Genomic DNA, 22,096 nt, shown 5'->3' with positions numbered 1-22,096 from the left:
CGAGTTCGCCCTCGCTGCCTTCGAGGATCCGGCTGGGAGTCCGTGGGCGATGATCCAAGTTGGTTCTTCATGATATTCCAAAGGCTATTACGGCCGCAGCTCGGTCTGCGCGCCGTATCTTCAACTAAAGTCGGTTTTCAGCCCCCAATCGCCCGCTCAGTTCGTGAGACGCTAACAAAGCTCCCTCACCAGACATTCCTATCGCAATCCCATGCTCGAGGTGTCCACAGCGTCCCGACGTTGATGTACGATGCCACCTTCAGAGAAAATGGCGTTTCAGAGTTATTATCGCCAGAGGGCTACGATATGGCCTGGACCCAATATCAAGGCATGGTGGTGGACAAATTGAACTTGTTGACGGCTGGTACGTGAGCCTGCCTTCGCAATATCTTGCGTGTACTCGCGGACACCCAACCCTATCAGAAGCGAAAGAGGCCCTAATTCGAACTCATAGGAACGCCCGACGAGAGTCTGCCGGCAGGATCGCTCCTGCTCAAATACGCCCGAGATGCCAGTATGGCGTCGCTCTTCAACTATGCCTCGATGGCACATAACAACCATTTCTTTTTCAACTGCATTGTGAGTAGCCCGGCAACATTCTATGTCTGTAATCCTCAGCCTTCGATCTAACTTGGCTCCTACCATAGTCCCCCGAACCCGTCGCCATTCCTCAGAAACTCGAAGAAGCTATCGACGAATCATGCTCCTCCCTGGACTCACTCAAAGCGGAATTCCTCGCAACCGCCAACGCTATGTTTGGTCCAGGATTTGTGTGGTTGGTCAAGGTTAAGGATACCGCGGAACTGAAGATTCTCTGCACCTACATCGCCGGCTCTCCTTATCCCGGAGCGCATTTCCGTCGTCAGTCTGTCGATATGGCAACCCAAACAACCGGAGTTGCCGGAGGTGAAAACCCCCAAGTTGCTAGTAAATTAGCAACAAGAACATTCGGTGCGATGGGACCGTATTCAAAGAGCAAGGTTTTGGCTCCCGGCGGTGCCGACATTCATCCCATCCTCTGCGTGAACACCTGGGAGCATGTTTGGCTCCGAGACTGGGGCATTGGTGGTAAGCCCGGTTACCTTGAGAAATGGTGGGACAGGATCAATTGGGACGAGGTATTCCAAAATTACAATCAGGTTGGACCAGAGTCTGTACTGAGCTCCAAGCGGTCACGGAGCCATGCGCCCTATTACTCCTGAACATGCAAGTTTTGACCTGATGATTAACCGTTCTCAGCGATGTATTATATAAATCTGTGTCTTTTTTATCTTTTCTCTTGGTCAAATGCATCGTACTCAGGTTTACTGTATCTATAAATGTATAGATTCTTTTAGAGAGTGACCCTCTATATCTGATCCAAAAGGAAAAAAAAAAGAAAAAGAAAAAAGAAAAGAAAAGAAAAGGTATAATAAGCCAGGCTACAGTTCTAACAAAATGGCTCCCTAATTTCCCAAAAAGCTCCCAGCAAAATATGGATATAACGACACGAAAATTCCCACGCTTCACACTTTTCGTATGAAAAAGTTTCACTTCCGCCGCTCCACATCCATCACCCTCTTCTCAAACGCCTCTATCATCATCCCAGCAACCTGATTCTCCACCGCACTCATCATCGCCGCATGCATCGCATTCCTAAACCGGAAATTCACCGCCAAATCCACCCTCGTCATCTCCATGCCCACAGCTCTCCCTTCCAGCGGCTCCAGTTTCCATATCGTATCCAGATACTCAAACAGGCCGCCGTCCTTGCCCTCCTCGCCCTTGCGCTGGAATGCGATGTCTCCGCTCCGCGCGCCCACCGTCCACTTCGCCTCGTCGCACTCGACTTTGGAATGGAAAGTTTCGCTTAGAGGGCCATATCCGACAGTGAGGTAGGCTTGGGTGGGATAGCCGGTTGCGCGGTCGCGAGCCGTGACGGTGGATGCGGTAAGGAAAGGGAGGAAGTCGCGGTATGATTCAACAGCGGAGATGATGCGGAAAAGCGGGAGGGGTGGGAATGAGAGGGTTCGCGTGGCGGAGAGGGAGCGCGGAGGTGGTGTGGAGAGCTGTGGTGCGAAGGAGGAGAGGGAGGGTAAGTTGAAGGCTCGAGATTGGATTGATGTCGGCGTTGTTGTTGCAGTGAGTGGTTTTGTGAATTGTGACCGCAATAGCGGGGAGAGAGTGGAAGAGCGTACGGTAGCCATGGCTAGGGAACCCGCTAGAGTAGGAAATGCGATCTGCGACGCGATGAAGGGGGGGAGCAATGGTGTTGCCTGGGCAGAGCGCTGTGGATGGCTGTTGTTGTGTGTTATTGCATGATCCGGGGCGGGCGAGGATGTAAACGGACGCCGGGTTTATATAAAAGAGATTGGAGCCCTAAATCTCGTTACGCCGGCATTTGCGCCCTTATCTTCCGAATGACCCTCAACAGCCCTGCAGCGGCTGTTACCGTCTCCGGATTCAACAGAGATGCGCGAGCGAATCGGGATCGTCTTCGGCCAACAGCCGTCAAGGATGGCCCAATGCGGTTTAGCGGGCTTGCGGTCATTTTTCGGGCGTCAGGAACAAAGGTCGAATTCCCCGACGCCCGAGTGGTCGGCCCATCACCGAGACAAGGTCGACTTCATGCGCTGATATCCCGCAGCTCGAATACTACAACCTGCTATGGGACTTCTATTAAACATACAGGCCAACAGCTATCTGGAGGACAGTCACATAGTCAGTCCTTGGGGACTACGCATCTTCCTCTTCTGAGTGAGTTATCGCAAGGAGCTAGCCGCTCAATCCCTCACCATCCTCGCCGTTCTGGTTCACCCTTCTCCGTCATCGCATGATTCCCCACCAGCCACCCACTCGACTGGAGACATATCCATGTCTATCAAGTATACACAATAAATTTTATTTTTTATTTCACCGGCACATATGCTAAATGCGAATACCGGTTGGATTGCCCTTGTGCCTTGAAATGCCAAGGCCGTGTTAGAATGACACTCTTCCCCTCGTTTATCATGTAGCACTCTGGAGTCTCGATACTCGAGCTCTTGATTTGTGCTGGCACATCCCATGGCTGAAGAGTCACTTTCTCGCGTTGGCGTGATGTCTACGGGGACTAGGTACAAACATGCCGCTACTCTGTGCAGTCGGACACCAGTCTATTGCAAATGCAAGAGAGTGTGTCAGAAAATTTGATGATATCGGGTTCTCAAGAACAGAGCTCCAGCTTCATGATTCCTGGGAGATACTCCTGACCACCGTCACACCAATCACGCATCTCCCGAGACCTGACTTATCATCTATCCCTGCAACGGGAAGTATAGCATCTGCCCTTTCTCGACAGTACACAATAACCCGGCCTTATGGTGAATCGCTGCTGAAATGTAGACAGAAACCAACATTCCTGATGGCCAGGAGTGCAGTGCTTGTCATTCAGGACAAACTCTTCCGTCAAACTTTTCCCAGTGATTTTAACACTCTGATCAAATCACTCTCCTGGTAGGATACGGCACCTCATGAATCGAAATTAAAATAGCCTGTGTGCGTAATCAGGGCTGAAGCATGACTAGCTAGTCATCACAATGTCCTGGATTAGTGTAAAATATTTCATGGCCTCAAAATAGTCACTCCCTCCGTCCACAATTGATTTCGTTTCTTAGCTGAGTGATACGCATCTGAAAAAAATCAGAGAAAGTTCTCATGCTCATAGAGTAAAACACCAGGGAAGTGCAAATCTTTGCCCCTTTCCGTCCCAGTCTCCCATATATTAACTAGTTATGCATTTAGTGGCTTGTAGTACTAAGATTATAATAGTCGTGAAGTCTAGATACAGTGTGATTTCTACCAGCAGTTCAACAATAGGCAAATAAATGAGGGGATTGTGGTTTACTTTAGAGAATAGAATGACAGAGCAGCTTTGATCCGGACCTTGCTACATATCATTAGCGGCTTTAACTGGCTTCCCTCCTCCCTTTTAGCCTGTCAGGGCGATGAACTCTTCCAGCAGGCCTACTTCGTGTCTCTAGCGCCACTGGGCTAGCAGATACGTAGTACTGAGGGAAAATCCGGATTCCCTCTTCGCTACTCCGTACTTAGCTATATTATGAGGTAGCTCTAACAGCTCATTCAAATGGGCATGTCCCTTTTTCCCCTTTCCCCATCTCAAGAGTAGTCGCCGGGGATGGAAAGATGAAGACAAGAACCTATGACAGATGTCCGAACTCCTTCGAAGACGTCGACAGGCCTGGAGTTTATCCACCTTCGGTGCTGTCCTCGAGGGAGCATCAATCATTTTCCAATGCTTCCTCTTCTTACCACATAAATCGCTGCACCTTTCCCGGCTCTTGCGGCCATTCAAACCCTCTGTATAAAAACATGTACCCTGTCACCGCGTTTACTATCAAGAACCATACTCCCTCGATTATCAGAGGTAAGTATCGGATGAGCTGCTTGCTCGCCTCGTTGGAGGATGCATTGATGTTGTCGCTTCGGCTTAGTTGCAGCGAATATATCGATGAGGGGATATGTAACCGCCATAAGACCCAAGGAATGATAAAATACCGTGGCTCAACGAGAGGTGCGGTAATTAGGCAAAGAGTTGTTGATGCGAGCCACACGATCACAAAGCTGACTCGGACTCCATCAGTTGGGTCATCACGCTTAGAGTGCAGGGAATTCGGAGAGTCAGCTGTGCCTTCTGTTAATGCTGGACCAACGGCCCTTTTGTACTTCATAGGGGCTGGACCAGGCTGGTGTTCTGCTGCAGTTGAAGTTCCTGCGCCGAAAGCTGAGATGGAGGCCCAACCACAGAGAAAATATACCGGAGTGACAGCATACTTGATGAACGGCTTTCGAAGTAGCATCCGGAAAACGTAAAATACATAATGGCGGTTATCGGCAAGAGTAAAGGGGTGAACAATGGTGTTGAAATGGACCGCTAGGAGCATCATCACAACGAAACACGCCGCAATGCTAAGTCGAGGGAGGCTTTTGACGAGTTCACGCATGCCATTTTTAGAGCTGAAAGCTCTCTGCAGAGCTAGAACCCATGGCGCGACCATAACCGGCCAGGAAAAGAACATAAAGTAGGCCCAGATGTACAGCATCTGAGGGACATGCAGCCCGGCTGTGTGGAATTCTTTATGACCTGCACGTGGAAGTCAGTATCAAGCCTAATGTTACCTCTAGAAGTACAATACGAACCAAGAACCACACTGCCATTCCAAAGAACAAACATCCCGAATGCACCAAGGAGACTGATGTATGGTAAAAATGCAACGAAGATGACGCGAGTATTCACCGCTGCGGCGATTCCGATTGATAGACAAGCCTTGAGATAGTCTATAGCCACATCATCAGCACCGAACACGAAGTGGGTAAATCGGCATATGGAAAATTGCCCACACACCGTACCTTCAAAAAATGCCTCTCTAACCAGTGGATCGTAAACTTGTCGAAGGCCCCAGCTCGACTTCATAATTGATGTGATGTCAGAGGAATGGGCGTCTACGCTCAAAGAATGTAGCATCTTGACGACTTGCAATCCACCTAGGAATACTGCTGACCAAAATATATTCGTCTGGCGAAATAACAGGGACACCAGGCCAAAAAGGAAGAGCAGGATGGAGTGATGCGAGGACAAGGCGTTTTGGGAATTTAAATGTGCTCCATTAGCACTCTCCAAATCCCGACGATAAACCTCCAGCACGATGAGTAGCGAGGCCAGATCCGTATAGTAAAGGCCAGAAAAGAAAAATATCGGCGGAAATAGGCAGATATTCAACGCTACTATAGTAAATTCCCAGCCTGACTGCCGCTCCGCCGAAACCCCCTTTTTGGCTCCTGATGATCCTCGTACATGCTTCATCAATCTCTTCAACACAATCGGTAGAATGTTAAGCAGAATAAATCCATTCGCGCATCGAAGATAAGCAGCAGTCAGAACTGCTGGTTTGCGAGATATCACAAATCCTAATGCCGCGACGACATAGGAAAGTAGATACAATCCCGGTGGTGTTGTAATCTTCGGATCCCATTCTCTCCACTGATGCCTCCAATACGCTTGTGCCTGTCTGACATGAAAGACTTCATCCAGGTATGGATCAGGCACGATTGTGTTGACCTTATATAACCAGTAAGATATGCATGTCGATAAGATGAGAGCTGTCAAGCGTGTTGGCTTGACCAGTGTTCTATGCCTGTGAGGCCTTCCCCCTGTCATCTTCAGAGCACAGGAGAGACTTAAAACAGGAGGGTTGATAGTTCATGGAGACAAAATAGAGTCTTTATTTTGACCTGGGCCAATAAGTTTTTGGGAGTGCCTTAACATCAAGATTTTGTTGAGCCTCCTTTTCAGCTTTGAGGTGATTTTGTTTTGCCTCAGGAATCTGACTTGTGGCCTCCAATCATGCTTTCCATGGGTCATCTTGGCACAACCTTGGTTAACTTGCTAGTTAGTTTAACGAGTTTACCCGCCTCCTTGGCCGGCCGTGGCATGGGAGCTGGATCACCAGTACGGAGTAGTCTTCTCTCTTTGCTGTACAGAGTACCAGCTGGCTCATACAAAAGGCAAGGATAGACCGCGTGTGGTCTATTGAGGTGAAAAGAGTGAACGGCATGCCGAACGTATTTCTCGCCACCTATGAACCTCTTCAGTACTTTTGAGATAAGCTGCAAATTTCAACTTCTGGGTTTTGCTTCCGATTCCAGACATGGACCTTGGGAGTCAAGCATCGTTGCTCTCTGCTACCATAGTTATCTACGCATTAGCTGGTAGAGTCCTTTCAATAGTAGCCATACTGAAGATCGCGACACAACCATATCATTGAGGCAGCGCCAAACCCAAGTTTTGCGACGACTTGGTATCTTGACTCAAAGACTTTTTCTCGGAGGGCCTACTAGCCTACTAAGCATGTACGGAAGCTAAAGGAACCACAGAACCCCACTGCATTCAGTGCTCTTCTAAGCTTGCTCCTCCTAAGAGCTGGGATGAGACCTGAGAAGAAGAAGACACTGCATCAGATTAAAGAAGATCTGAGCCAAAAACTGGAGGCTAACTACATAGAGACTAGTTAGTGGCTTGAAACTGCCTTCTAGGCTCCGGCCAGTGCTGAGAGGAGAAGTCTCTCAATATATAAATTCAACCACATCCAAGATCCAAGCTAGCTTAACAATCAAATAAATAGCATATTTCCTAGTAAATAGTAAGTGGAAGTAACAGGGAGACACGCGAATATTTCGTGATTGAACGGTGAAGAATAGATCGGATGCAGTAGGACATACAATAGTAGAGAACTTGTGCTGCCTAAATAGGGTAAAGAATGGGGCGATGAGAAAGATTCTGGCTTGTACGGAGTATACCACCGGGGCTCCATGACGGAACGAACTGAGATCCGGAGCCTTCTTTGATCCATCGAACCCCATAGACATTTTGGCTTCACCCCATGGAAATTACCCCCGAGCACCATCCACATTGCCAAACACAGATTCCTATTGGCTGGTTCGGCTCCCACATTCAAAATCCTCGCATATTTTGAAGAAAATTCCCAATATCCCTTTCCAGCGACAGAGCCACCAATCAGGACCTATGGCGCAACGGTAGCGCGTCAGACTCCAGATCTGACGGTTGTGCGTTCAAATCGCACTGGGTTCATGCAAACTTGCAACCATTGTATCAACACGGTATGATCTCTCTTTTTTTACTCTCCCGCCCCATTAACAAGAGACCATCTGCTCAGGCGTCGCGGTCAGAACTGGCTTACGGTCTAGTGACCATTTTAGGGGCTTCCAATTCACTTAAGGTAAAACACACAAAACAGCAATGTATGGTATATTTCCAGCTCCATTTGGGAATTAAGCAGCCAACTTATCAGAACAACCAAAAAGGAACCATAGAATAGCTACATAATCAAAAGCTGAGAACAAAAGGCTCACTAACACATAATCACCACATTAATACCCAAGCCAGTTCTTTCGGTGGCGACGGATACCGCACACGGATAGCAGCAGTCGTCTCCCTTCCTGACGAGTGCGTGTCGGCCAGTCTCTGCACACCAGGCTCTTGCAAAAACCTCCTCATCTGGGCCCATAGCGTCGATAACAATAAGCTGATTTGCAGGGGGATATTTGTTTTTGATGTCAGCAGCCTTGATAACATTCTTCTGGTACTTATCTGCCTGGCGCTTATGGATAACATGGGAGCCTACGCATGGAGGTGCCGCAACGAAAACAGGGTTCGAGTAGAGAGTACATGTGACTTTGCGTCCGTCAACCTCGAAATCAAGCGAGGCACGATATTCCTCGGGCGGTAGATCGGACCGCGTGGTCGAAGCTGCCGCGGGGTTTGGTAGAAGGGTCAGTTGGATATCCTTGAACTTCACCCGAGCCAACGCTCCGTATGGCCTGGGAGGAGTTGGACTCGGTGCCTCTATCCATTCGTCAGGGTCTGTGAAGGACTTCAAGAACGACTGGACACTCTCTGTCCTCCCATCAGGCTCTTCAAATCCCAGGCTTTGGAAGACGCTTCGGTTGTTAGCGCCTGTGCTCACTGGCACGGGAATAGAAACGTTGCGTGTCTTGAGTCGAATCCAGCCGCTGAGATTTCCAACGGGAGCAGGCGCCGGACCAATCCAGCCGCACACACTCTTGACGTCTTTCAGGCCACCTAAAACTCTACCCAGAACCGTTCTTCGAGGCCAATAGCTTTTGTCCTTTACAATAATTCCGTTATCCCAGTATGGCGCTGAGCTGAATGATTTAATTGTAGCTGACGAATGAACAAGACACGACATGACGCGGTGCCTGTAGATTTTACCGGGTAAAACGAGTCCGTAGAGCCAATCGTAAATATCCCAGCTCGGAACGGGTTTGGCGGAGATAATTTCATCATAAGCACCTTCGATAAAGCTCCGGAATTCGTCCATGTAGGGCCATTCCATTGCCTCTGCAAATCGAATGAGGGCCTCAGCTTGACGTTGGTTCTGGCTTGCGTATAGAGACCAAGCTTTAGCCTCGTCTTCTTTCACTCCCTACGTAGGCGATAGTTAACATGATGATTTCTTTGCCCAAAGTAACACATTCATCTTCACAGTCACTTACAGCTTTGGGACCTTGAATCACGACGTTCTCCATCCATAATGCCGCCAGTACAATCGTTGCTGAAATCGGGTCGGTAACGATTCCAGCATAGTTCGTCACCGTGGTCTCTTTTCTGAGACGGATGAGGATCTCTGCACCAATCAACATTTGGAAAAGGAAATTTCTCATCCCAATTCCGGTTGTAGCGGGGTTGAAAATGTGATTGCAAAAAAATCGCTCCTTGGAAGTATCGATGAACCTAGTGGAAGCGTCGTGAAGGCTGCGCGTGAGCGTCATGCATAGGAACGAAATTCGAGTTTGCCGCGATCCACCAGCCTGGAATCCGGACCGCGCAAGAGCTGTCCTACTTAGGGTGAGCAAAAAAAGAAAATAGAACGGCAAAGATAATGGTGCTTACTGCGACAAGTTAAGGAGATTTTTCAGTCCCTCATCGTCTTCCAGGGATGGCTGGTTCCTCAGCTTTCGGAGGCGCTCAACAACCTTTCCCAGTGGGACCTCTGGGTATAGATGCTCACTTTCGAGGCTGAGCTTAAGGATGGGTTGTTGCAAAAGTTGATGGGCTCTGTATTCCTCTGAATAGCCACTGATGGTGATTGTTGCTGGATACTTTCCCTCGTAGAAACCAGATGTTTCGCAATCCATATCCAGAAATGTGCTTCCTGGGTAACTAACACTTCCGACTGCCATCATACCTGCAAACAAAACAGTCAGTGATATAGAGTGCTATAGAGATGACATGAACCTACTGTAGCTTGGATGGAGATACGTTGGAGCTCCATATTCCCTCGGAGTGAGGTCCGCTTGGGCTAACCCCATATACAAAAGGCGTATGGCGTCGATATTCCCGGATAAGGTGTAAGGGCTAATAGATAGAGCACCTTTATTCTTCTGCCTGAGAGCTACTGTCAACTCATCCATCTGCCTCTGGAGTTGCGCGGGATCGCTCAAATTTCGGCTGTAGGCAGGAGGAGCTTCTGATGGTGTGTTCTCCGCCCAGTTTAAGAGATCATTGAAGCCCGGATTCATGTGTGAGTTATTTGCAGGGCGATTAACAGTATTCGTCCTTGCTGATTGACTTGTGGTATTGCTCGATGATTCATTTGGGACTATTATATCCAAGGTCAGGGAAAGCGTTGGCCATGTTAAATATGAATATTGAACTTACCGTTTGGACGCGGGGTTGTAGCACGCCCGGGAGAAGAAGGAGTCCATGCGGAATTTGCATTTATTGGCTGGAGCGTTGGGGCGCTAGGTTGCTGAGTTGTTTGCGCAGGACTCGCGCTGCTCAGAGCCGCTGTTGAGGTGGTGGTTGGCTGCGGAGTTTGCGCGGGACGCAACGGAAGATTAGTTGTCGTGCTTTCGGTGGGCGCTGTCACATCAATCAATGGCGGAGGAGGAGGAGGAGCTGGCGGGGACGAAAACGTCGGGGGCGTGGTGTTCGTGGACGTTAAGGCTGGAGATGACGTTGTCGTCGTTGTTGCAGAAAATTGTGCTCGACGAGCCCGCACATCTGCCAGAGCACTCTGTGCAACATTCCGACCGTAATCCGAAGCGAATCCAACAGCATTTGTCAAGGCTTCTTCCGCGGCTTGCAAGTCACCCATTCTCGACAATATCCTTCCTTTCTCCAACCAGCCTTGCCACGACCTTGGATCGAGCTGAATGACCGTGTCGGCATCCTTTAGCGCCAAATCCAACCTTGGTGGATTTGTCATTGAAAGAGCCATAGTCCTGCTCAGAAGCAAGCTTATATCATTAGGTGCAACACGCAAGGCTGCCTCATACATCACAGCAGCACCGTTATAATCGCCTCTTTGTGAAAGATCATCGCCTTGGGAACGGAATGGTTCCCCCGGTCTAGCCTGGGCTGGTTGAGACTGAATCGGCGGTTGATACTGGTTTTGCTGCTGGGAAGGCGGTGCATATGAATGTCGATTTGGAGCATACTGTTGTGGTGTCTGTGGTTGGTGAAATGGTTGTGAACCGGGGGTAAATTGTTGCGCTGGAGTTGTAGATGCGTATGAATTTGCTTGGGGATTGAAGCTCGACGGCGGGGGACCTGCTAGAGAATGGCGGGAGGAGCGCTCATCCTTCTTCTTGATACCGAACAGCTTTCTCATGGCTGCGGCGAGCTTTGGGGTGTACGGCAAGGGCCGAAAGGTAACTCGTTAGTATCGATGGTTTGATACCAGAAGCACTTTTCGCGGATGAATGGTGACCAAAGTTCAGAGAGGATGACAAGCAGCAACTGAAATAAAAGGGAGCAAAAGGTTCAAGTTTCAGGCTCGTGGAAGAGACCGGGTCGTCAAGTCATAGCGCTAATTGGCACCCAAGCGACGGGCAGCCTGATGCCTGGTGCAGAGCCTCCATTCGCGCAGATCAAATCCCCGCACGCCCCCTGTGGCCCGCAGAGATGGCGTGTGGGAATACGAGTTGCTGCTGGGAACGATCTGGCATCCCGGCTCGAAAAAGAATTTGGAATTCGGGACATTCCGCCCTTTCTCGCGGGTAGCTAATTCTGTAACAAGGCCGAGAAATTTGCGCGCCCGCATCTTCATCCCATGCCTCCCTGACGAGTCACAGACAGAGAGGAAAGACGGTTGGGGGAAAGCTGCTTTCACTTCTTGCCGTGAAGCCGAGAGCGCGCACGTCCATTGGTCCCACTGCTCAATTCTGTGCATGATGGCTACTCCAGCCACGGGGGTCCATCGTATTGCCAATTTGCCAAACGGAGCCTGTGGATGCTTTCAACCGTCTTCACGAACGGCCCGTATCTTGTCATTCGTGGAGCGTTCGTTAGCTCCAAGGCTGTTGTCGTGCTGCGCCACTGGCGTTTGGCCTGTGCAGGACCGTTTGGACGGGAGCGTTGCAAGGAACGCTGAAGCCAGTCAGAAACCCAAGCGCTCGATATAGCATGCTCATTTTCGGTGTTCAACACGCAATCCAGCATGATCTTGAACCGAATGTCTCACAGCATGCTCGGAGGATTATGCTCAACGAGCAGCTCCGGGTGGACGTGGGTGTACAGCGGAGTGCAGTGTCGATAGGGTGCTATTCCGTCTTGGTGAAGATCCCGTGCTACTCTAGCGCGTGGATGAATAAGCGTCGCGCGCCCTCCCAGCAATCGCAAGACAGAGAGAAGCCGGTCAACTGATCCAAGGAGCGCGACACGGAGTCCGAGCTGCCCATGGCGTTCCCTCTGCCTCGAGGCGTCACGCCTTCGGAAATCACCTTCCTATGTGAAATGGAAATGGTGACCGTTGTTCCGAGGCAGCGTCTCGAAGGACTTGAATTGCTTGGTGTGAGTTTTTATCCTACTGCTCTCTCGAGCCGTTTGCTGTGATCCGTGCGAAGTATGTATGTTCATACATACTTATGGGATTGACCGATGGAATTCAGTGGGTGCCACAACGAGGACCCAATGTTAGCTATGGGCTCCGATCCTCATTCCGGAGACATCGGTTGAGACGTACAAATCCAGGCTTGACTGTTACTGATGTTCTCGTGCCAGGGACCAACGGAGCCTCTGATTCCGCCCCGTCGCAGCTCCCTACCGCTCTGGCTTGCCCTTCTCCTTAAGCGACAGCGCCGTGCAAACATTCTCCCACCTCCATGGTTAAATACTGAATGGCTCTCCGAGTTCCTCAAAGCAGAAACCGACCACGACGTGTTTTTACCACCCCCTCCACTCGATTGCGCTTCGTATACGGGAAGTGTCGCCCGGCGAGGTGCCCGTAGGAGCGGACACTCGGGCCCCAGACGTACACTAGATGGCCAAAGGTACATCCCCTCAGCACCGTTTTTGCTTCAGAATGTAGTGGACGACGAGTCCACGGCCCCGAGGAATCTTTGGCTACCGTACCATTGGCTCGAGCTAGCGACAATGTTGCTCGAAACGGCGAGTGATGACCTGGTAGAACCGGATCAAATACGCCGCATAATACGGGACATTAGGGAAATACGAATGGCGAAAATGAGAAAATTCACGGAATACGTGGATGCCACTGCTATCGGTGGTGGAGAAGGGTTACCTTTGACCGGTGTGGGAGCGATGGAGATAGGTGAAGCAAGAGGCTTTATGTCGGGTGCCGCTGAAACATTGCGGTATGTATTCTTGCCCCATTTACACAGGATCAAATGCGGCTGACTGCTCTTGGCCTAGACAAATTGGCGCCTCGAAAGAGGAAGCGTTGAGAGAGCAGGCAGAAGCAGGTGACGATTTGCGCAATGACTATGACGAAGATGATGAAATGGAATTATGAGGCCTCATGGTCGTTCCGCTTTATTTTCGAAACACAATACGACATCAAGGGACAGAAGGTGGATGCGATTGCGTCCACCAACAGCATTTCTCAAGATCACCCATTAGGTATTGCGACCTTATCGGAAGAAATTTCTCGCCTCGGGGGGATACAGCCACCCATTCAATTGAAGTCCGGCTGGCGATCGATTAAAGCTGGGACAGTAGATAGGCACTGCTACATAGAGACCCAGCTTGAAGACTTTATAAACTCTTCGGCACTAGAGCTTACGCGCAATCCCAGAGAACCTTCTCTCTTTCACTCTATATTTACAAGGTGGACTACAGCTATAGCTTATGCTTTTAGGATCGAAAAGCGTCACAGAGAAGATCCGGAGCAAAAACAAAACATTCTCAAAGGTGGTACGGCTATATACGCGCGACAACCAAAATCTAAGCGAATCTTTGAGTATTCCTAAACCCGGAAGATCGAGTATTTCTGATATTGTCAGGTTTGAGCGATACAAACCAGCATGGAAAAGGGCGAGCTTGAAAGGTATTGGGGAGTCGAGAAAGGATTCCTGCTTTGAGTTAATGTTGGTAGATAGCGAAAGCCTCGTTTTCAGAAGATTTGATATCTCGTGGTAGCTGTTCGGCAGACATAAGCAGGATCAGCTATCGTGCAGGACCGTGAGTCACTGGCTGGGGACATGCGCACCCAATCCCTGATCTCTATAGTTCGAAGACACAAAGAAACATCAAAAAAAACTATGTCAATAATGTGAAATCTGATGATGGCTCGAAACCATACGGGGGCCAACAAAATATTATTCATGTAGAAAATTGTGAGGAGTCGAGCCTTTTCTTCGTCAGGCGGGACTGCGAGCGTATCAGTCCTATAGAGAGCCTGAGGCAAGAGACAAACTCCCTTTTCAATTGGCGAATACCCTTTGTTATAATTGACCGGCTACGCGATCTTTCTCCAACATCTTCCTTCTTGCCGCTAGAATCATGTCATCCCTGCGTTTCTGTAAAAGCCGTTGCCGCTCCATTTTGTTTTGTGACCAAGTACTTTCCGATCGCATGATCGTGTCAGAGCCGGTATCCACACCGGTCGTACTCCCGGAGACTTCTTCCTGAAGTCGCGAACTCAGGTTATATCGAGAAATGAGATCATCCACAGGCGGTTTGGATGGGGCTGGTGACGTTGAAGCAGCTGTGCTTCCAGGACTTGGAGATGCAACAATATTTGGCTGAAAATAAGGAGGAGGCTAAAAGAAATCACCAGGGAGAGAGGAAGTATCAGCCTAGCATTCAAAACAATCGCGATATCCAAACATTTATATGTATTTTCCTCTACTTACAGTTTCTAATCCCAGTCCAGCTAACACCCTTTCTGTCGTGGCGGCCACACTGCCTCCGTTCCGCTGTAGATCCCACATGATTTCCCTCCGGCTCAACTGTGGAAACATCTGCGCAATCTGCTCAACCTGCGCAGGGTCGACCCGCGGGCGGGTGCCTCTGCTCGAGTCCGAACTGTCCCCATTCCCGTCTCCAGGCCGTGAGAAAAACCATCGGATGACGAAGAACGATACAACCGCGAGAGTGAGGAGGGAAGGGATATTTAGGGATGGCTCGACTTCGGCCATGTATGATGGGGTTGGCAAATCCAACGATGAATCCAGGGGGTAGAAAAGTCCGTTTAGGTGGAAGAGGGAACTGAAGCCAACCAGCTCTGAGTGCTGCTGTACTTCGTCAACGGGATGAGATTCGCGGGGTGAGAACAACCAGGAGCTAACTAGCTAATAAAAGCAGAAAAGCATAGAAGCATAGAAGAAGAATCGCATCAAAATACGGAGTTAGCAGAACGAGGGAAACAAAGGAGAAACCTAACAAGGTGCAAGCAGGACCGGCGCGTGATTATCTTGGACGGCGGAGTTGATAGCTGGACGAAGTGCAAACTGGCGGGTGGCTCGGTGGCAGAAATTTGGCGGCAACCGGCCAACGCCGCCACCAGCAACAAGCTCCTCGATGCAGAAATTAAGCAATCTTGAACCGAACGTTCCACGCAGCATACCAGTGGGGGAGTTATTTCTAAGTACAATATAAATAAAATGTGCTATTCGTGAAAGAAGACTACATGCCCGCTATCCAAGAATTCTAATCCCAACACAATCATGAAACCATCATGGTCTTTGAACGCCATTTACAAACATCGCCATATCGCCCGCCACGAAGGCCGTAGGTACCGAACACAGGGCCATCCATGCTCCCGCCTACCCAACGCCCTCGAAACAACTTACTTCAAGTCTGCCGGTGTCAGCGCTTGAACCACACTAGTGCCTTCACTAAATCTCGTTCTAAAGATCCTATTCGCATTCTGGAACATTCCGTCTTTCAGACTGACCACGATGAACTGAGATCCTTTGAATCGAGTTTTGATCAATCGGCCGATATTCTGTGTGTGAGACAGGTCAAGCGCGGCATCAACCTCATCCAGGATGTACATTGGTGCGGGCTTGAACTGGAGCAAAGCCATGATCAGTGAGATGGCTATCAGCGATCTATAAGACGGTCAGCCGAACTCAACCGGTTCAAGTCGATGGCAAAGGTGGACCTACCGTTGACCTCCGCTCAGTTCTGTCAAGCTTTGCTTCCACACCTTTCCTAAGCTCACTTTGAACTCCAAGCCGTCTGTAATCTCCTTGCCCTCGGGTGGGTCAAGTTTTGCAAAACTGCCCGGAAGTAGATCCGCGAAAATTTGGCCAAAGTCTGCGTTAACTTTGGCCCAAGTCTTTTGCAACGCTTCCTTCTTGTATTCGTCTAAAGTGACAATTGTCTCTTCAATTTTTCTCTTATCCCGGATAACCGTCTTCATCATGTTTTTTAGCGAAGCTTCCTTCTTTTCTACGCTATCAATCATATTCATGACCTTGGGGTTGATTTTCTTCTTCATTCCCTGGAAGCGTTCGGTAAGGTTGCGCAAAGAGGCCTTGCACTCGGCAATATTTTGCCCCTTAAAGTCATAAGGCGTATTCGGGCGTCCAAAATTATCCCTCTCTTCCTCAATCCATTCATATTCGCTTTCCATATTAGCCACCGACTGTGCGGCATTGTTCTGGTCCTTTTGGAGCTTTTCAAGCTGATGCCCAAGCCTTTGAAGCTCTAAGCCGTCTTCTGTGATTCTCGCCGCCTTGGACCGTTTGGCTTCTTCGAGATCACGCAGCTCGTCATCAAATCTTGTAAGTTTTGCTTGTTCGTCCTCAAGTCGTGCTTGTGCATAATCATGAGCGTCCTGGGCATAGTTAGCAACAATGGCCTTATTTGACACGCATTGGATACGAACCTTGCACCGTTTTTGCTCCCGCTTTATCTCCTCAACCTCCTCCATTTGGGCCTTCAACGCTGCGTCCGCCTCGGCCAATTGTTCTTCTGCAGTTGTCAAGTCACTCCCTGCTTGTTCAGAGTCAATCTGTGATGCCTGAAGTTCTTTCTGTAACGTTTTAACTGAGATGGAGCTTTTGCCCAGTTTCTTCTTCAAGCCATCCAAGGATGCTTGTAGCTCTGCCAATTTGCTATCCTTATTGTCGTTAAACTCAGCCATATCCTTTTCAATTCTTTTGACATCTTTTGTTGCTTCAGCATGTCGGGCCTGAGCTTCCGCGATATTCTTTTTAAGCTGTTCTATGTTTGTCCGCATTTCTTCCACGGTATGAATGATCTGGGAGATATTAGCCGTCAGCCCTGACATGAAAACTGCATCAGTCTTACCGAAGATGAAGAATTTCCGTTGATTTGTTCTTCAGCGAGTTTTATCTCGTGAAGTTTTAGGTCGAGTTCCTGTTTCGTTGCCCTGGCAGAGTCCATTCTCTTCTTCTCCTTTGCCATTGTATCCCGGAGGAAACGAAGAGTTCGTTCTTTGTGGTTTAATTCAGACATTACTTCGTTCAATTTTTGCAAAACAAGGAGGACGCCACTTGAATTTGGGGAGCTACCTCCGGAGAGTGTTCCTGATGGGTCATAGACATCACCCTCTAATGTTACGCTCTTCAGGCGCACTGATGGATCGAACGTCACTCTTTTGGCGGTATCCGCATCCTGACATATGAGTGTTGAACCGAAGACATACTGCATGGCAGCTGCTACTTCGTCATCATATCCAATCAGGGACAACGCAAGATCGACCTTGCCTGGGGCAATCTCCTTCGCAGCGCCAATCTTCTCGGCTGATGCTTTGAATGCAGCGATCTTATTCAGCGGGATTATGGTTACTCGCTTTCGGAGCTTGCCGTTTTGTAAGAGAGCTGTACCGGTTTCCGCCGTGTCCACGACAACATTGTACAAGCGCCCACCAGCGCAGATCTCGAGTGCAGTTCCAGCTTCCGACTTATCTTTATCTAACGTGAACAGCTGAGCAACTAAACCCTTCACTTTCGACCGGTCAAAATTGGGATATGGGTCAGCATAAGCAAAATCAATGTTGGCAACTTTTCGCTTTAAAGAATCGGCTTGGCCACGCAAGTCACGGATTTCTTTTTGTAGTGTTGCCTCTTCCTGGTACATCTTTTCCTCTCTACCCGGCTCGAAACCTTGCTTTGCAAGATTCGCTTCCAGCTTTTGCGCATGTTTTTTGAGGTTATCGAGGTCCTTGAGTAAGCCCGAATTCTGCTCCATAGCTTTCTTCGCCCGTGGCTCCTCCTCTTTGATACGTTTTTCTAAATGAGCGATTTTAAGTTTGGATTGTTCTTGTTCTGTGGCGGCGGCACTGACACGGTTGCGTGCGTCCTGTAGTTGACCTTGGTATCCATTTTCCTGGCCTTCCTTCGATGCCACCCCGGTCTGTAGAGTTTGGAGAAGTTCCTCTTTCTGTTCAACCTCCGCAGTTTGCGCATCAAGCTCTGCCTTGGCTGCGTCATACTGCGCCTGTAACTTGTCATATATCTTCTTCTTCTCTTTTAGCAAAGTTTGCACTTCTTGCACTGCTTTCTGGGCATCCTCTCGTTTCTTTGACTCTTCAGCCATGCTGGATTTCTTCAGATCGGCCTGGGTAGATAATCTGACCATTTCATGGGAGTGGTTTTTCACTTCGTCCTCCAATGCTTGAAATTTACCTCCTTTCCGGAGTTCTTTGTCTCGGGCTGCCTTAACTTTGCTCACGTCTTCCTCGAGGTTTGCGATTTCACTCTTCAGTCGAGCAGTGTTGGATTCCAGTTCTTCAATCTTACGTCGCTTGTTTTCCAGCTCTTCACCCGCTACTCGTAACCGCTCACCATTTCTCAAATAATCATGCGCAACAACAAGCCTTGTCAGTCGCTCGAGGTCGCTTTGAGTCTGCTGAAAATCAAGGAAAGCTCTCTTCTCGCCTCTAAGCTTCTCCAATTTGGGCTCGATTTCCTCCTTCAACAATCCCTCGATTTCGCGCACTTTCATCTCCTTCTTGGCCATCGTCTTGCCTGCCTTTTCCTTTCTATCTTCAAACATCCGGGTCCCAGCGGCCTCTTCAATCATAGACAAAATCTCGACAGGTTTCATATTCAGCACCTTTGTAATCCGTCCCTGCATGATCAAAAAGTTCGGATTATTGATATTAAGCTGCACGCTTTGAAATAGATTCTGCACGGTTTGCTGCTGGGCTCTATGTCCGTTTATCAAATATTTGCTCGTTCCACCCAAGACGATCTGACGAGTCACCGAGATACTGGCATATTCCTCAAAGCCGATCGGCGATTTGGTCTTGTCGCGATTGTCAAAGACAATAGTAACACTCGCTTTCGTTACACCCGCCTGGCCGCGCTTGTAGATGAGATCTTGAAGGTTTTGAGCTCGGACAGTGCTCATATTTGTGATTCCGAGAACGAAACATATTGCATCGAGGATGTTAGACTTTCCACTACCGTTGAGGCCCGTAATTGAGTTAAATGATTCATCCCTACAATAGAACTTAGTAATTATTGAGGATGAAGGCCCTAGGGCCTGGCTGCAAGAGTAATCGCTGGCGCTTGGATATCGGAACATACCATCCTGAAATCACCGTTCGCACCGCGTACGATTTGAAGCCCTAATAGGAGAAACAGCCGTCAGTAATCATCGCACAACCCGTCAATGTCCTCGATCGGCAAGCGATGGACTCACATCGATGATAATCTCGACAATCCGCATGATGGCGCTCTGAGTGCCGCCGTGTCAACCCCGTTCAAACTACACGAATAGCCTCAGGAAATTAAGCATAAAGGCAAATGAACGGCAGATTCGGAGATAATGAACAAATGAGCATTAGTTAAAATAGAGCCGTCTTCAGACTGCCGCTAGTCGCTGGTTTCAAACTGCCCGGTATCTCGTTTTCGCGATTTGTTGATGATGCGGGACCGTCCAGTCCGGCCCGGCGTATTTACAAACTGCCTGATCCGGTCTAGCTGCATGCTGTAGCAACACGCAGATTATATAATCACTCCAAGGGCTCTACTCTGTAACTACGGAGTACACATCAAACTGATCAGGCAACCCTTTTCTTCGGCCAATGCAAATTATTTCAGACTATCTTCCGCTTGAGCCTAACAGAAATCCCTTGTATTTATCTAGTTCATAGAGTATGTAACTAGTGACTTTAATTTGCACGATCAATTATGTAGTATGTATGAATAGCAGGGTATGGACAGGAATAAAGTGAGTATCCTATCAAGCGATCGAAACCAAAAATGAAAGACAAGCAGCATATGTAGTCGCCCGGAGAAAAAGGTAGGGATTTATTGTTCGCTGACCAAGGTAGTTCCCTCGCGAAGGCCGTCGACCACCAACTCATGTCCCTCTGATCTACGATAGATGTCCCGGATATCATCTATTTAGGGTGGTTAGTTAGATACAAACGTAACCTGGGCATGTGGAGCAAAAGCATACCTGTTGTCGTCTCAAAATGGCTGGTAGCATCGTAGCTCTTTGAGATATAGATGTTATCCGCCATGCCACTGTCAACCGGCTCGTAAAGCGGGATTGGAGGGCCCATGAATGTCTCTTCGATTTTACCAAGACGCTGGAATCCAGCTTCCAGTTCAAGATGGTGGTTGGCCTCATTTTCAGCGATCGTGGAAACGATGGCGACGTAATAGCCCTTTGGACACACATTATGAGCAGAGGAGACCATGGCAATGTAGACATCTATATCTTGATTAGCACACTTTGCCAGAGGTATCCGGGAAATCATTCTCATCAACCCACCATGTTTCCGTCCAATTTGGGACTGTGGGATAATAAGCTGGAGCGAATCACTTCCGTCGGTCTTGTCGATGGGGTGATTCAAGATACAGATGGCTTTGAGAAGGTATCCAGTCACTCGAACCTTTCCGGGGAAGTAAGACGGATCAGCAATGATTTTCTTTGTCTTGGTTGAGAAACTCATCCCTGGACCAGGTTCGCCCTTTTCTTTCATGGTTGCCTTAATGCCCGAGACCTTGCCATCTTCGTAGAGAACTTCATCGATATCAGTATTGAGCATGTAAGTGCCACCGTAGATTGCAGAGAGGCGAGCAAAGCCCTGAGGCAATTCTCCAAGGCCGTAAAGAGGATAGATGTAAGGTGATTTTCCATAGCGAGCCATCGAGTTCACATATAGACGGATCCGATTAACAGTTTCGCCTGCCTTGCCAGGGGCTGTGATGTACTCATCCGACTGATAGAGCGCCATGGAGTGACCGACGAAATCGCGGGTAGTATCTTCCAGTCCGAATTTGTCATAGACTTCCTTCATAGTGCAAGTTGCCATGTTAAGACCTAGTAAGCGGTAAGCACCATCCGTTCGAGTAATGGGTTGAAAATTGGCAGCTCGAACCTTGGTGGGTACTCGGATTCGTCTCATCAAAATCGCCAACCCATTCTAAAAACTTTTTCGCACGGCGCTTCTCAAAAAGTCCCATCAATGAAGATCGAAGGGCCTCGCCGGCATCCGACGGAACCTTGGCAACCATGGCCTTCGAGCCACTTCCCTGCTGCACATAGCTACCTGCAATCTGTCTGAACTCAAGGTATCTTGTAACGTCGGTAGAAACGAGAATGTTTGTCAATTCTCCGTTTGACATGAGCAACTTCGGGACCAGGTCGACGTTCCAATCGTTGTCTCTGCCATATTTCTTCCACGGTTCGTCGTCGGGGCTTAGGTTTCCAAATTTTTTAAAGAGCTTTGGGATTGTCAGAAACTGCAGGGAAAGGGTGGTGGGCACAGAGTGCTGACCGTTTTTATGTTGACCGAAGCTGCTTCACTGTTTATATAGGTCAGTAAATGAGCTGTCGTTGATATGTGGAAGCTAAACAGCTTGACTAACCCTCCATAGTGATCATTGCGATCAATATGTAAGACCTTTTGTCCCTTGACACTCAGAACACTAAAGAACAGAATTAATAGAAACCCAGGTAATCCATAATGCCATGAATTACCCTGAAAGCACACATTCAGTCAAGCCTAAATGTCCAGAATCAGTCAACAAGGTGGTCCTGGGATGGGAGGTGGGGTAAACCAACCTGTGCCGAGCACAACAACGTCATACTCAGGAGCGATGTCTTCCATGGTGATAAATGAAGGGGACGATATTGAGGATTGAGAGTTGAGGAAAAGTGAAAAAGAGAATAGAGTAACAAGAATAATAGAGAAGTTAATATGGAAGAAGGATGATAGACATAGGAGTTGGAGATCTTAGATGCTTAACCTCCCACTTCAGTCGATTATGGTTTGGCGCTAATGGATGGAGGCGGTCTGACCCCTGGTTCTGTGGAAAGCACAAGCCCAGACGGTCGACA

General features: G+C 48.8%; 8 protein-coding genes and 1 non-coding gene across 9 annotated transcripts; 3 read left to right on the top strand and 6 right to left on the bottom strand.

Moving 5' to 3' along the window:
* Positions 1-20: 20 nt before the first annotated feature.
* D8B26_004296 (mitochondrial 37S ribosomal protein mS42) lies at positions 21-1,272 on the top strand. Its single transcript, XM_003065101.2, has 4 exons — positions 21-129; positions 193-364; positions 455-579; positions 648-1,272. The coding sequence occupies exons 1-4, from the start codon at positions 70-72 to the stop codon at positions 1,200-1,202; spliced, it is 912 nt and encodes a 303-aa protein (XP_003065147.2). The 5' UTR covers positions 21-69; the 3' UTR covers positions 1,203-1,272.
* A 133-nt stretch (positions 1,273-1,405) lies between these two features.
* On the bottom strand, positions 1,406-2,423 carry D8B26_004295 (uncharacterized protein). Its single transcript, XM_003065100.2, has one exon. The coding sequence runs from the start codon at positions 2,184-2,186 to the stop codon at positions 1,530-1,532; it is 657 nt and encodes a 218-aa protein (XP_003065146.1). The 5' UTR covers positions 2,187-2,423; the 3' UTR covers positions 1,406-1,529.
* A 1,863-nt stretch (positions 2,424-4,286) lies between these two features.
* Positions 4,287-6,196, bottom strand: ALG10 (glucosyltransferase; the record flags this gene model as incomplete). Its single annotated transcript, XM_003065099.2, has 3 exons — positions 4,287-5,122; positions 5,179-5,316; positions 5,389-6,196. The coding sequence occupies 3 exons, from the start codon at positions 6,194-6,196 to the stop codon at positions 4,287-4,289; spliced, it is 1,782 nt and encodes a 593-aa protein (XP_003065145.2).
* A 1,359-nt stretch (positions 6,197-7,555) lies between these two features.
* Positions 7,556-7,627, top strand: D8B26_004293. Its single transcript has one exon. It is a non-coding gene; the product is annotated as a tRNA-Trp (tRNA).
* Positions 7,628-7,801: 174 nt separating this feature from the next.
* Positions 7,802-11,253, bottom strand: D8B26_004292 (uncharacterized protein). The gene is made up of 5 exons (XM_003065098.2): positions 10,238-11,253; positions 9,819-10,178; positions 9,470-9,764; positions 9,073-9,415; positions 7,802-9,002 (listed from the first exon to the last, which is right to left on the bottom strand). Exons 1-5 carry the CDS (start codon positions 11,190-11,192, stop codon positions 7,908-7,910), a joined length of 3,048 nt encoding a protein of 1,015 aa, XP_003065144.1. The 5' UTR covers positions 11,193-11,253; the 3' UTR covers positions 7,802-7,907.
* An 828-nt stretch (positions 11,254-12,081) lies between these two features.
* Positions 12,082-13,634, top strand: PSF2 (DNA replication protein psf2). Its single transcript, XM_003065097.2, has 3 exons — positions 12,082-12,373; positions 12,584-13,176; positions 13,235-13,634. Exons 1-3 carry the CDS (start codon positions 12,260-12,262, stop codon positions 13,332-13,334), a joined length of 807 nt encoding a protein of 268 aa, XP_003065143.1. The 5' UTR covers positions 12,082-12,259; the 3' UTR covers positions 13,335-13,634.
* Positions 13,635-14,183: 549 nt separating this feature from the next.
* On the bottom strand, positions 14,184-15,229 carry D8B26_004290 (uncharacterized protein). Its single transcript, XM_003065096.2, has 2 exons — positions 14,677-15,229; positions 14,184-14,583 (listed from the first exon to the last, which is right to left on the bottom strand). Exons 1-2 carry the CDS (start codon positions 14,959-14,961, stop codon positions 14,266-14,268), a joined length of 603 nt encoding a protein of 200 aa, XP_003065142.1. The 5' UTR covers positions 14,962-15,229; the 3' UTR covers positions 14,184-14,265.
* A 164-nt stretch (positions 15,230-15,393) lies between these two features.
* SMC2 (Structural maintenance of chromosomes protein 2) lies at positions 15,394-19,538 on the bottom strand. Its single transcript, XM_003065095.2, has 6 exons — positions 19,445-19,538; positions 19,330-19,370; positions 17,084-19,241; positions 16,659-17,033; positions 15,934-16,607; positions 15,394-15,876 (listed from the first exon to the last, which is right to left on the bottom strand). Exons 1-6 carry the CDS (start codon positions 19,469-19,471, stop codon positions 15,612-15,614), a joined length of 3,540 nt encoding a protein of 1,179 aa, XP_003065141.1. The 5' UTR covers positions 19,472-19,538; the 3' UTR covers positions 15,394-15,611.
* Positions 19,539-19,861: 323 nt separating this feature from the next.
* On the bottom strand, positions 19,862-21,946 carry GDI1 (Rab GDP dissociation inhibitor alpha). Its single transcript, XM_003065094.2, has 8 exons — positions 21,821-21,946; positions 21,737-21,761; positions 21,625-21,684; positions 21,534-21,561; positions 21,135-21,480; positions 20,525-21,076; positions 20,207-20,464; positions 19,862-20,147 (listed from the first exon to the last, which is right to left on the bottom strand). Exons 1-8 carry the CDS (start codon positions 21,864-21,866, stop codon positions 20,056-20,058), a joined length of 1,407 nt encoding a protein of 468 aa, XP_003065140.1. The 5' UTR covers positions 21,867-21,946; the 3' UTR covers positions 19,862-20,055.
* Between the last annotated feature and the right edge of the window lie 150 nt (positions 21,947-22,096).

This window comes from Coccidioides posadasii, chromosome 2 (genome assembly GCF_018416015.2).
Source record: "Coccidioides posadasii str. Silveira chromosome 2, complete sequence".
NCBI lineage: Eukaryota > Fungi > Ascomycota > Eurotiomycetes > Onygenales > Onygenaceae > Coccidioides > Coccidioides posadasii.
Note: the sequence above shows the minus strand (reverse complement) of the source record. Positions and strands in the feature narration are given on the sequence as shown.

Bases quoted from the DNA above. Each gene is read 5' to 3' on its own strand.
- D8B26_004296 (XM_003065101.2), top strand. From the start codon at position 70: ATGATATTCCAAAGGCTATTACGGCCGCAGCTCGGTCTGCGCGCCGTA. The intron at 365-454 runs GTACGTGAGCCT...TCGAACTCATAG, and splicing joins ATTGAACTTGTTGACGGCTG to GAACGCCCGACGAGAGTCTG. The intron at 580-647 runs GTGAGTAGCCCG...CTCCTACCATAG, and splicing joins ATTTCTTTTTCAACTGCATT to TCCCCCGAACCCGTCGCCAT.
- D8B26_004295 (XM_003065100.2), bottom strand. From the start codon at position 2,186: ATGGCTACCGTACGCTCTTCCACTCTCTCCCCGCTATTGCGGTCACAA.
- D8B26_004292 (XM_003065098.2), bottom strand. From the start codon at position 11,192: ATGAGAAAGCTGTTCGGTATCAAGAAGAAGGATGAGCGCTCCTCCCGC. The intron at 10,179-10,237 runs GTAAGTTCAATA...TGGATATAATAG, and splicing joins TACAACCCCGCGTCCAAACG to TCCCAAATGAATCATCGAGC. The intron at 9,003-9,072 runs GTAAGTGACTGT...TCGCCTACGTAG, and splicing joins TGATTCAAGGTCCCAAAGCT to GGAGTGAAAGAAGACGAGGC.
- PSF2 (XM_003065097.2), top strand. From the start codon at position 12,260: ATGGCGTTCCCTCTGCCTCGAGGCGTCACGCCTTCGGAAATCACCTTC. The intron at 12,374-12,583 runs GTGAGTTTTTAT...TTCTCGTGCCAG, and splicing joins AAGGACTTGAATTGCTTGGT to GGACCAACGGAGCCTCTGAT. The intron at 13,177-13,234 runs GTATGTATTCTT...CTCTTGGCCTAG, and splicing joins GGTGCCGCTGAAACATTGCG to ACAAATTGGCGCCTCGAAAG.
- D8B26_004290 (XM_003065096.2), bottom strand. From the start codon at position 14,961: ATGGCCGAAGTCGAGCCATCCCTAAATATCCCTTCCCTCCTCACTCTC. The intron at 14,584-14,676 runs GTAAGTAGAGGA...GATTTCTTTTAG, and splicing joins CTGGACTGGGATTAGAAACT to CCTCCTCCTTATTTTCAGCC.
- SMC2 (XM_003065095.2), bottom strand. From the start codon at position 19,471: ATGCGGATTGTCGAGATTATCATCGAT. The intron at 16,608-16,658 runs GTTCGTATCCAA...AACTATGCCCAG, and splicing joins GGGAGCAAAAACGGTGCAAG to GACGCTCATGATTATGCACA. The intron at 15,877-15,933 runs GTAGGTCCACCT...ACCGTCTTATAG, and splicing joins GAACTGAGCGGAGGTCAACG to ATCGCTGATAGCCATCTCAC.
- GDI1 (XM_003065094.2), bottom strand. From the start codon at position 21,866: ATGGAAGACATCGCTCCTGAGTATGACGTTGTTGTGCTCGGCACAG. The intron at 21,762-21,820 runs GTTGGTTTACCC...CTGGACATTTAG, and splicing joins CGTTGTTGTGCTCGGCACAG to GCTTGACTGAATGTGTGCTT. The intron at 20,148-20,206 runs GTATGCTTTTGC...CACCCTAAATAG, and splicing joins CCATTTTGAGACGACAACAG to ATGATATCCGGGACATCTAT.